The sequence below is a fragment of the Melanerpes formicivorus genome, unplaced genomic scaffold, assembly GCF_026170545.1.
Source record: "Melanerpes formicivorus ecotype bairdi unplaced genomic scaffold, bMelFor1.0.p_v2 SCAF_14, whole genome shotgun sequence".
Classification (NCBI taxonomy): Eukaryota; Metazoa; Chordata; class Aves; order Piciformes; family Picidae; genus Melanerpes; species Melanerpes formicivorus.
This window is the reverse complement of record NW_027142366.1, coordinates 10,109,790-10,122,107: the sequence shown is the minus strand read 5'-3', so window position 1 is coordinate 10,122,107 and position 12,318 is coordinate 10,109,790. Positions and strand designations below refer to the sequence as shown.

The 12,318-nt window shown below is 53.7% G+C and overlaps 1 protein-coding gene across 4 annotated transcripts in view; it reads right to left on the bottom strand.

Annotated features, from left to right (window-relative positions):
- Positions 1–5,829: 5,829 nt before the first annotated feature.
- GRID2IP (Grid2 interacting protein) overlaps positions 5,830–12,318 on the bottom strand; it is a 47,920-nt gene continuing 41,431 nt past the window's right edge. For all 4 annotated transcript variants that reach the window (XM_068146923.1, XM_068146924.1, XM_068146925.1 and 1 more), the window contains 4 exons: positions 11,541–11,670; positions 9,678–9,796; positions 8,653–8,817; positions 5,830–7,817 (listed from right to left, as the gene is read on the bottom strand). In XM_068146923.1, the coding sequence (XP_068003024.1) occupies positions 7,746–7,817; positions 8,653–8,817; positions 9,678–9,796; positions 11,541–11,670 (486 nt within the window). In that variant the 3' untranslated portion in view covers positions 5,830–7,745. The remainder of the gene's footprint in view (positions 7,818–8,652; positions 8,818–9,677; positions 9,797–11,540; positions 11,671–12,318) is intronic.

Below are 12,318 nucleotides of genomic sequence, written 5' to 3'. Positions count from 1 at the left end.
CTGAGACACTAAAGTCCCAGAGACACTTAATCAGGGCATCACATTCTTTGCAGTATGTCCATTAGGTGACATACTGTCACAGGACAGTGACACCGTGGGACACCAGATGTGTATCTCCCATTAAATCAAGTGTGATCAGTAGTGTCTACCCACATACAGTGTGTTTAAATGTGCAAGTGTGGCCCACTGCACAAGGGATCTAGTGCCAGCAGCTTCCTTCTGTGCCAAGCTGGTGGCACCAGGACTTGCTTATTTGGGATGGATGGGGAAGTTTCCACAGTCTTTGTCATCCAAGCAGGGGATGGCATGAATGCATGGTGGCACGAAGAGCTGGGTTCAAAGTGTGCCTGGCAGCCCCAGTGGCTCTCTCTGCACAGCCACACTTGTCCTGGCAGCCCCAGTGGCTCTCTCTGCACAGCCACACTTGTCCTGGCAGCCCCAGTGACTCTCCCTGCACAGCCACACTTGTCCTGGCAGTCCCAGTGACTCTGCACAGCCACACTTGCCCTGGCAGTCCCAGTGGCTCTCTCTGCACAGCCACACTTGTCCTGGCAGTCCCAGTGGCTCTCTCTGTACAGCCACACTTGTTCTGGCAGTCCCAGTGGCTCTCTCTGCACAGCCACACTTGTCCTGGCAGTCCCAGTGACTCTGCACAGCCACACTTGTCCTGGCAGTCCCAGTGACTCCGCACAGCCACACTTGTCCTGGCAGCCCCAGTGACTCTGCACAGCCACACTTGCCCTGGCAGCCCCAGTGACTCTCCCTGCACAGCCACACTTGTCCTGGCAGTCCCAGTGACTCTGCACAGCCACACTTGTCCTGGCAGTCCCAGTGACTCTGCACAGCCACACTTGCCCTGGCAGCCCCAGTGACTCTGCACAGCCACACTTGTCCTGGCAGTCCCAGTGACTCCGCACAGCCACACTTGTCCTGGCAGCCCCAGTGACTCCGCACAGCCACACTTGTTCTGGCAGCCCCAGTGACTCTGCACAGCCACACTTGTCCTGGCAGCCCCAGTGACTCCGCACAGCCACACTTGTTCTGGCAGCCCCAGTGACTCTCCCTGCACAGCCACACTTGTCCTGGCAGCCCCAGTGGCTCTCTCTGCGCAGCCACACTTGTTCTGGCAGTCCCAGTGGCTCTCTCTGCACAGCCATATGTGTCCTCAGCTGGTATCACCACTGCCAGCACAGCAGAAAGAGGGCTGAGCTGCAGAGCAGCAGCCCAGGAGCGCCATCAGTCGTAGTCACAGGGTGCTTAACAAAGTGGAGTGGAGCTGCAGGTGCGGGCACCACACTCTCTGGCGCCCCATCCATCAGAGAGGACATGGATGCTGAGCTTCCAGCCCTGCTGCCTGTGTGCTGGGAGCTGTGGAGCCAAAGCCAGGTGAGCTGAAGGCTGGAGGGGCACATCTGAACCTGGTCTGGGCTTGTTGATACTCACAGGAGGATCTTCCACATGGAGGCTGCTCTAGTTAGCCCCACAGGATACACAGCAGATTCTCCTCTTGTCTGAGATCTCCAGATCCCTCTGTCAGAACTCCCAGAGCAACTGCAGCCTGGGACAAGGCTAAAGAGATTCCAGCACCACAAAGAGCAGAGGGGGGGCCTGGAATCGCTGAAATTGCTGCTCTGTGCCCCCGTGAATGCCAGGGACACCAGCTGCCCGCACACCTCTTGAGTTTGTGGGGCTAATTCAGCAGGGAAAGCTTCTTCATGAGCAGGCAGCAAACACAGTCCCTCACCACTGCCCACCTCACCAGCTGTGGCCTCTCCTGCCCCAGGAGAAGAGGATGAAAAGTTCACAGAGTGGATTTCTCAGCTGGAAGAAAGGCAGAAACAAACACAATGTGAACTAGCACAGCAGGCACATCGCTGCCTGCTGCTAGAAATCACAGGCAAGTGGCTGATCTTAAATACAGGCAGACACTCCTCTGGAGCCAGCCACGGCATCCAGGAGTGGTGGAGCTGCCTCTGGCCAAGGACCAGCCTTTGTTTCCCATCCTGGGCACCAAACAGGGCAGGAGCCCCATGAAAAAAACTCAGCCAGCCCTGAAGGGAGCTGAGCTCTTAGGTCAACAAGTACTCAAGGCATGTGGTCATGGTGAAGCTTTTCCTGATGGATCTGCAGCACTCCTTCTGCTGCTCAGGAGCTGCTGCTCCAGTGGGAACCCAAGAATGGGCTGGGATGTCTGGCTGCCCAGCTGCTCCAGCAGCTCCTTCCCACTATTTGCTGTTACTGCTGGCTTGACCAGGGTGGCTGGGAGGGAGGTGACCCAGCCTCTGAGTGTGAGAGCCTCCATCTCTCTCCAGCGTTTTAAGCACTGACCCCCTGGCAGTGAAGTGCTGCACAAAGTTTAAGAGCCCAGAAGAGAAAGTTGCTTGTTTCAGAGAAGACAAAAGGAGATGTCACTGCTACCCAGAGAGAACATAGTGCCCAGAAGCACTTGTTTTGAAGCCTCTTCAGATGAAGCCTCTTCTCAGGGTGGGGCTGATGAGAAGGAGGAGCTCAGCACTGCTGGGAGGAAGGGTCTGGGAATTAGTGACACCAGCTGCCAGCCCTGCAATGGCCAAAGGGACAGGACTCCCTGGGTGGGGCACATCCAGTTGGGCAGGAGGCTGCCAGAGACCTGGGCTGTAGGCTCCAACTTGCTACAAAAGGTTGGTGAAGGAGAGACTGGGGGCTTCAGCATCTTACAGCAGGGCTTCGATTCCAAGTATTGCAGGAACAGAGTGCGCCAAGGTACGCAGCAGGAGTAGCTCCTGCCAGCACAGGCTGCATTGTGTGAGCAGAGAGCACACTCTGCTGAGCCATCTCCTCATGGCAGCCTGGCTGGTGAGCAGGAAGAGTGTCTGCATGGGACTGTTGAGAAGGAAGGGTGCCTGGTTGCCCATCCTGCTGGAGCCACCAGGGCCTGATGCCAGCCCCATACAGGCTGGGCACGGTTCTGGCAGCACAGGCTCAGCACAGGCCCCACAGCTGCCACATAGATGGGCTATGGGGGGGTCTCTGGCAGAAGCAAGGGTAGGTGCTGCAGTGTCAGACCTTCCCTATGTCGTCCCTGTTCTCTGCAGGACAGGAGCTGGAAGCCCTGCTCTGAGGAGATGGCAATGCAGGCAGGCAGGGCAGTGAAGGCAGAGGTGTGCAGGCAGAGCAATGTGTGCTGGCCCAGGGCTGAGACTCCCAAAGCTGCAGGGCTGCCCTGGCCCTGTGTTATAGAATCACTTAAATTGGAAGAGACCTTTAAGATCATTGAGTCCAACCCCTAACCCAGCACAGCCATGTTGCCACTAAACCATGGCCCCCAGCACCACAGCTCCACAGCTTTGAGTCCCATCCTGAGATGGAGACTGCACCACTTGCCCTGGGCAGCGTGGCTCAGGCCTTGACAACCCTTTTGAGGAAGAAATTGTTCCTCCTGTCCAAGCTAACCCTCCCCCTATACACGCCCAGCCCTTTCCCTCCTATCCCATCTCGTTCAGGTTACCGCTGTGCTTCATGGCCGGCAGGGGGCGCTACCGGCACGAGGAAGGAAGGGCGCTCCTGGCAGGGCGCTCAGCCCCACCTGCCAGGAGGGGAGGCGGAGGGTTTGGGGTCATGCTTTTGGGTACAATCAACCACGCTGCAGAAGGCTGGGGACTGGTCTAACTTCCACCACCAGTGTCTCTCACAGGCCCTGTGCTGATGAGCAATGAGTACCAGGGAAGAGTTTACTGATACTCCTAAAACACACATTCCTTTTTAGGTTGTGACTGATGGGATTAAAGCCAAGTGTGTCTTTACAAATGAAAAGGCTTCTAGATGAAACTTGAGACAACAAAGATTCTCTGCATCCTTGTCACTGATGTCTCCCTGAATCAACAGTGTCCTTCAAAGGCAGCAGGGATCAGGAGCAGCCAGCCACAGCCTGAACTTTTGGGATAGTGTACAGGCTTGATGGGCTTCTGAATATGAAGTTCTCCACCCAGGGAGGTGTAAAGCCTCTGTTTAATAAACATGGGATGTATGATACAGGGAGGTGTAAGGTAAGGAAAGGGGGTAAAATATAGCAGGCAGACTGGAAAATTTGTACATTTGTGCCTCAGCCAATGGGGAGAGAAAGAAGGTCACTAGGATAAAGGGAGGATGTGCCCTCCAGCAATTTGAGCGAACCCAGAGGGATTTTGCTCCCAGCGGACTCTGTTCCAATCAAGCGCTGCAGGGCTCCTCGGGCTCCTTTGTGAACAGCGACCTCTAGTGAAGGAACCTTTCCCTGCATGACCGAGCTCCACAGCAGCCAACTACTCATCGAGGCAAAGAATCACCTTGAGACAGTCTTCAAAGAAGGCTTCCAGAGGCCATAGGACAGAAACTCCACAGCCCGCTGGAATCGCTCCTCACTGAATTCAGGCTGTCGTTAGACTTCAATAACTGCAACTGGACGTGCTCTTCACGTGGGCCCATCCATACAACATGGTTCAGACAGAAGACTTACTGAAGCCTGCAGCTTGACCTGCTGCATGAGGAAGACTTCAGTCACTGCCAGCAAGCGTTGGTCACCCAGTGACCTCCCCACAAGGCACTGCCAGCCTGGTATCATCAGTCCGAGGTAGGAAACGGCCAGACTCCTCACCTTGTTGTTAGATGCATGAAGAAGCTGCGGATCCAGCTGTCGCTGCCCCGCAAACCCTTGTGTGCTGTGGGTGGCAGGCACACTAGCACCAGCACATCCTGTAAGTGCTCCTGCCTCCCACTGCCGGGGTTCCTCCTGCCCAGAGGCCAACAGTGTTGTCCTGCAGTTCCTGCAGGCATTGTATGAGAGCTGGGCAGCTTGAGATCCCTACAGGCACATCAGGAGTGGTTGGAGCAGTCTAACTGCACATGCCCAGAGAGAGCCTTCCACCCATCCAGAGCATTTTTATGAGCTCCATTCAAAGCTGGTTTCCAATTGCTGGTGCAGAGAGGACCTGGTGATTGAGCAGGAGGCTGTAAACAAGCTCAACTACAACCAGGAAATCTGATACCAAGCTGGTCCCTTTCTATCTGCTGGTTGTGTAAAGGGAGATGAATCGCTCCAGGGACATAAACTCAGCCTCAGCCAAGGATTTCTTTTCAGAGAGAAACAATTGCCTGGCTCAGAGACTAACAAAAAGTTTGCTTCTAAAGGCTGCAGGAAAACAAAATTCCCTTGAGGAATGTGCTGCTGGTGTTCAGCAGCCTGCCCTGAAGGCTGCCACGCAGAGCAAGCCTGCAGTGATATTCCCCACAGAGAATCATAGAATTATTAAGGTTGGAAGAGACATCCAGTCCAAGCATCAACCCAACACCACCATGGCCCTTAAGCCATGTTCCCAAGTGCCATGGCTGCATGTGTCTTGAACACCTCCTGGGATGGTGACTCCACCAGCTCCCTGGGCAGCCTGTTCCAAAGCCTGACACCTCTTGCAGGAAAGAAATTGTCCCTAATATCTAACCTAAATCTTCTCTGGCACAATTTCAGGCCATTTCCTCTTGTCCTATTTCTTGTTGCTTGAGAGAAGAGACTAACCTTCACCTGGCTCAAACCTGTTTTAAGGGAGTTGTAGAGGGCAATGAGGTCTTCTCTCAGCCTCCTCTTCTCCAGACTAAATAACCCCAGGTCCATCAGCTGCTCCTCACCGGACCTATTCTCCAGACTCCAAACATCAGCCCAAACTCAGCAAGGTCACATCCTGCACCTCTCTGCTGTAAGGGTAAGGGGTTGAATGAAGAAGTTCCAGATGCAGAATTCCTCATGGAATGGTGTATGGAGCAATTTTGGACAGAACACAGAGGGACATGCAGTCAGGAGGCAGAAGGCAGTAGCTTTATTTTAGGACTAGCACATAGGCACCGGGTAGAGCCTGAACTGTGAATCTCCACAGTCCCGTTGTCAGATGACATCACCACGGGTCAGAAGTTCTGCTCCTCTGAAAATATCCACATAAAAATACCAAAGGGATTGGAGTTGGAGCTAGTCTGGAGAGTTACAACAGGTAGCAAAATCTATGTACAGCAGTTTCAGCTCTGTCGCAAGAATTTCAGAAGGACCTGCAGTGGTTTAGGTATTGAAGAAAAGAAAAATGATCAGCTGAAAATGATGTCTGCAAGATCCAAAATGGGAAGAGGATCTGAGGGAGCACCACCTATCCCCACCACTGGGACGGGGCTGCACCTCTGGGAACACAGAGCTGGGACCAGCCTGGCACTTCGAGCTGTATCAATGGGGAACACTGGTGAAAATCAACTGTCTACAGCAGGGCTTAAAAAAACACTGAAAACCCCAAGGGCTGGTGGTCCTAAGGTCTTCCACAAATAATGCACCAGTTGGTGAGTCCATACTTGAGTAGAGATGCAGTGAGAGCTCTTGCTCTGACAATGGACAGGGGAAAGGTGACCTAGAAGGTGACCTACTCTAGGCTTGCTGGAGCAGTTCTGCAGGGCAGGGTGGTGGGTCTGGAAGGCAACGGCTGCGTTGTGCATGGAATAATGCCTCAGGAGGTTTGCTGCCTGAAAGCTCTCAAGGCTTGGTGTCACCCACAGGTACATGCACTGCCCAGGGGATGCTGCTATAGCCCTTTTTACTCTGGGGGACAGCTCAGAGGGAACGAACTCATCTCAGTCAGGATCAGATGGTGCTGGAAGATGGAGCTGCAGGCTTTGAGAGCTCCCTAGGTATGCTCAGCTTGACCAGTTGGTTAAACTGTAAAGGAACTCTCAGGACTCCAGCCCTTGGAGTGAATCAAGGAGGGCAGAGGATGGATTTCTCACTGGTCTCTGCCCTCTTTGGAGGTAATTCTCAGGGCTGCAGAGGACCCCACTTATTTTTAGGTTACCAAGGTTCTGCACTTTCCAAGGAGGCACCAAAATGCTCAGGGTTTTGTCTCCTGGTGAGTTCAAAAGAGCCATCTGCTGATGGTGTCAAGCCCTTGGGAAGGCATCAAAGCCTATCAGTCAGTCTCTGCCACACCTTTAAGCAAAGCTGGTGGCTGGTAAAACCTTTCCTTCCTCTCCAGCACAGCTGGGAAGAACCAGGCTGTATCCTTATTTAGGACCACATGTATGTGCCAGAAGGGTTCTGCAAGGTCACATGGCTTTCCATTGCCACTGGCCAGCAATGGTGGGGGAGTGGGGAATTAAAGCCTCCAGACCACCTCTGGTGATCTCCAGGTGTGTTGACATGGAGCTCAGGCCAATTGTGCTACTCAAGGACAGAAGGGTTTGGAGAAGGATTTGAGAGGACCTCAGCAGGATTGCTCTCAGGGTCCCAGGCGGGCAGGTGCTGGTGGTAGCCCTTGTCCCCCTGTTCCTTCCCCACCTAACCTGCTCTGGCTCCTCAGGGAACCTCTGGCCAGACTCTAATCCCAGCCACGAGGCTGTGGGGACAAGGGGAAGGTTCCCAGCAACTGCTGGTGCTAGTTGTGTGTGTTCTGGAAACATGAGAGGGTGAGATTGTACCCAGAGGTGTCTGGAATCTTGGACTCAGTGGCACACTGGAAGTGGAGGATGCTACAAAAGCTCTTGTCGAGACCAGTGTGGTATTTCCCTTCCTGTCCCTGTGCCTCGCGCTCACATCCATCCACCGCCACCTCTGGTGCCTTTTCAGTATCCAGACTGCCCCAGCCTCTTGGTCCGTGGTTCTGGTTGGTGGTGGCAGATGACAGCAGCATATTTACAACCAACCTCAACAGGAGCAAATTGCACTTTGTTGGCAATGACTTGTTGCACCTCATGCTGCTCCAGGCCCATCACCAGGCAAGGGGGGAGGTCATCCTGGGGCTGCGCTGGCTCTCGCCAACCTGCACATCGCTGAGTGCCCGCTGCAGGGAGAGAGCAAAGAGCAAGAGCTGAGGATCAGGAGAGGGAAACTGGTGTGGACAGGGAGGTGTTTCAGTGGGCTTGGCCTCTACAGACTTAATTCTGCCCCACCTTCCCACTGGAGAAATCAACCCATGCAAATTCTTCGCAGTGCTCCAACACAGCCTCTGTTCACCAAGAACATCAGACCATGACAACATCTGCTTTACTCTCCACAGGGCTGATGCTTGGGCCATCAACCCTCACCTCAGCCTCACCTTAAAAAAACCTCACCTTAGAATCACAGAATTGTTTGGGTTGGAATAGACCTCTAGTATCCAGTCCAGCCATTGGCCTAACACCACCATGGCCATGTCCCAAAGTGCCATGGCCACACGTTTCTTCAACACCTCCAGAGAGGGTGACTCCACCACCTCCCTGGGCAGCCTGTTCCAATGCCTGACCATGCTTTTTCCTTGTCTCCAACCTCAACCTCAACCTCCTCTGGTGCAACTTCAGGCCATTTCATTGATCACTTGATACCAGGGATAAGACACCAACCTTCACCTCACTCCAACCTCCTTGCAGGGAGTTGTAAGAGCCAGAGGGTATTCCCTCAGCCTCCTCTTCTCCAGATTAAACAACCCCAGCTCCCTCAGCTGCTCCTCATCAGCCCTGTTCTCCAGACCCTTCACCAGCTTTGTGGCCCTTCCCTGGACCTGCTCCTGCGCCACAATGTCCCAAACCTGAACCTGGATGAAAGGTGCAGCCTCACAACTCCCACAGCTCACACATAAAACTTTCAGTGACATGCAACAAGCAAGCCCTGGCTGGGTGGCTTTGGGAAGTGCAGCTTACCTCAAACTTGCTCATGAATTCTGCAAAAATGCCAAAGAAAGCTTCAGAGGTTGTCATCTTTGAGTCTTCCCCGAAGAAGGACAACACCTTGCTGAACTCTTCCATGGCTTTGTGCTGCAGGTCATCCAGGGATCGCATGGCAGGCTGGGCACTCTCCAGGAAGGACTGAGGGAAGTGGCTTAAGGAAAAACCAGCTGCAGAGTGGGGCTGGTACAGATCATAGTATCATAGTATCAGTCAGGGCTGGAAGGGACCACAAGGATCATCCAGCTCCTACCCCTCTGCCATGGGCAGGGACACCCCACACTAGATCAGGCTGGCCAGAGCCCACTTCTGGTTTCATCTCAGAACCTGCTGCACATGCCAAGGGAGCCTGCTGGCCTCCTCAGCTGTACCCAGCAGCACTTCCCTTGGAGAAATCATAGAATCCCAGAGTGCCAGGTTGGAAGAGACCCCAAGGGTCACCTGATCCAACCTTTCTAGGTGGTGGTGGAGTTGAAATGAGCTGGCCCAGCATTCTGTCAAGCTGAGTCTTCAGACTGCCCAATGTAGGGCAACACACCACTTCACCTGGGAGATGATTCCAATGTCCAGCTTTTCTCATGGGGAAACATTTTCTTCTGGAGTCCAATCAGAACCTCCCCAGCAGTAACTTGTCTCCATCATGTCTTGTCTTTTCCATGAGACCCTTGTAAAACAGGAGTCTCCATCCTCATGGTAGCCACCCTGAAGATGGAGACACCCAGTTCACAAGGGAAGGAAGGAGCTTGGGAAGCTTTCTGGCCCTGTGGCACTGGGTTTCTAACGTGCAGGACTGGTGGTCACTGCAAAAGCCATTTCCCCTGCTGGCTAAGAGTGAGTGGAAGGTGAAGGTTTCCACCACACTCTCACCAAGTGCTGAGATGGTCCTTTCCTGCCACCAGATGCTGCCCTGCTGCTTACCAAGGAGGCACAAAGCTGACGGCCTGGTGCTGCTGGAGGGCAGTGGCTCATGCTGGGGTCTTACCCCATTTACAGAAGGATACAGTCATGACAATTGCAAATCTGTCCTCTGCAGTGGCTGGCATGTTGTGACAGGCCATCTGTATGTCACTGACAGTGGTATGCAGGTCCTTCAGGTCAGCAGTGAGTGTCCTCTGGTTCACTGCACAAAAAGGCAGGAGTCAGCAGAGTCAGGAGACAGCTCTGGCTGCTTCTTGCAGCAAAGCATGGGCATGGGCCAGGGTGGGCCAGGCTGTCTGTTTGCATGGCTCTGCCCAGCTTGTCCATGTCATCGAAGGTGTGGTGGTTAATCAGACTTTCCTGCTGGCTCCTGCTGGGTGCTTGGACCAAGAGATGCCAAGAACGTCAGAGGGAGCCTGGAACATGCCAGGCGCATGCAGGACTCAGCACCACAAGGGTGGTGATGGATACACAGGTACCTGGCTTGGGAGGGGAACAGAAGTGCACAGGATGGGGGGACAAGGGGTAATATTCAGGCTGCCTTCCATGGAATCTCATCATAGCACCAGTGCTGAGGAGGAGGATGAGCATTTCAGACTCTTGATGTCTTGGTGGCCAAGCCTGAGCTTCTCTACAGAAGAGGGAGAAGCTGAACTGCAGTATGTTGGGAGATTTGGCTTACAACAGCTCTGCCACTGTGTACAAGAGCAAAGCTGGGCAACCCTGGGCGGCTCATGCACTGAAATTAGGTGTAAAGTGGCAGGAGTTTGGGCAACAGAAGCACGAGGCCAAAGTCCAGCTACATGTCCAGACCTTCCTCAAGTGGAAATTTACAGCTCCAGGCCTGAACTTTCTCCTGTGTTTATCCACCACAGCACAAATTCCCAAGGGAACTTCCCACACAGGGCAAGGAGGATGCAGCCCATGCTCCACGGGCAGCCAGCCAGCTGTGACAGCACCAACACCACTGGAGTGGTGACAACCCCAGCTCCTCTGCTACTGGTGCAGGCAGTGAAGCCATGCACAACCTACCTGTGAAGCCCTGAGATGAGGGCTGCTGCACCCTCTGCACCTTATGAGACTGCAGGCAGCAGTGATGCTGGCACCCATGCTGGGGATGCTGCTGGTGAGGCCAGGGATGGCAGGAGGTAAGGCTGGGTGGAGCAGACCAGCTCCTGACACTTTGGTACTTACAAGATAGCTCTGAACTTGGGAATCCCAGCCTGGTTGGGGTTGGAAGGGACCCCTGGAGATCATCTAGTCTGACCCCCTGCTAAAGCAGGGCACTCACAGCAGCTTGCTCAGGATCACAATGGCCAGCTGGGTATGGAATCTCTCCAGAGAAAAGTCTCCACAACCTCCCTGAGCAGCCTGCTCCAGGGCTCCACCACCCCCACAGTAAAAGTTTCTCCCTAACTTCAAACAAAACCTCCTGGGTTCCAATTTGTGTCCACTGCCTCTTGTTCTGTCACTGGGCACCAGTGAGCAGAGTCTGGCCTGATCTTCTTGTCCCCCACCCTTTATCTCTTGCTGAGCATTGATCACATCCCCTCTCAGGCTACTCTTCTCCAGGCTCAACAGCCCCAGGGCTCTTAACCTTTCCTCACAAGAGAGATGCTCCAGTCCCCTAATCATCCTCAGTATCTCCAGTAACTCCCTGTCCTTCTTGAGCTGGAGAGTCCAGAACTGGAACCACTTCTTCAAGTCAGGGTCAGAGCCTTTCCTAAGCACTTCCACATGTGGTGGTGTGGGACTGATGGGACTTCCCCAGTCACTAAGCTCATCCCTTCCTAACTCCATCCTCTCACTCAGGACCATTCCTCAGTCATTTGGGCAACCTCCTGGCAACATGACTGATTCTGGATGCCACAGAACCACATGGGAGGAGACCCCACAAAGCCACCAACAGGAGACATGGAGCTTGCAGCTGCTTTTTGTTCCTTTACCTTTGGCAGCGAGCGGCACTGTGGGAAGATCCTTGGCAAAGCCCAGGAGCTCTGGGAAATGTTGGCTGAGTGATTTGGCAAGGATGTGCAGGAAGGTGGATTTCCCATCAACTGTCTTTGTTGTGTTCAGCTAGAGCAAAAGTTAAGGAGAAGTTAGATGTTCAGGAGATTCCTATGCAGAGTGGGGTTCACCAAGCACCCTAACAGCCAGGGCTCCTCAGTCCTGCCTGGCTCCCCCTGCACTCATGTGTGCACTGATTGCCATTTGGATTGATGATTAAATGGGATAATTAATGTTCACACAGCATGCTAGGCCCATGTCAGCAGCTAAGGAGTGTCTCCATCCCTCAGGATAGGCACCTCAGGATGTGGTTTAATGGCTGTAGTGGTGTTGGGTCAATGGTTGGGTTCAGTGATCTTAGAGGTCTTCTCCAAGCAAAATAATTCTATGTTTCTATTACAGGGCTGTCATAGCAACATAGAATGGTAGGAGTTGGAAGGCACCTCTGAAGACCATCCTGTCCCATCCCCCTGCCAAAGCAGGATTGCCTAGAGCAGGTCACACAGGAACACATCCAGATGGGTCTTGAAAGTCTCCAGAGAAGGAGACCCAATGCCTCTCTGGGCAGCCTGCTCCAGGCAGCCTGCTCCAGGCCTCCAGCACTCTCACAGGAAAGAAGTTTTTCCTCATGTTGAGATGGAACCTCCTGGGTTTCAATTTGTATCCATTGTCCTTTGTCATACCACAGGCAACACTGAAAAGGGCCTAGCCCCCTCT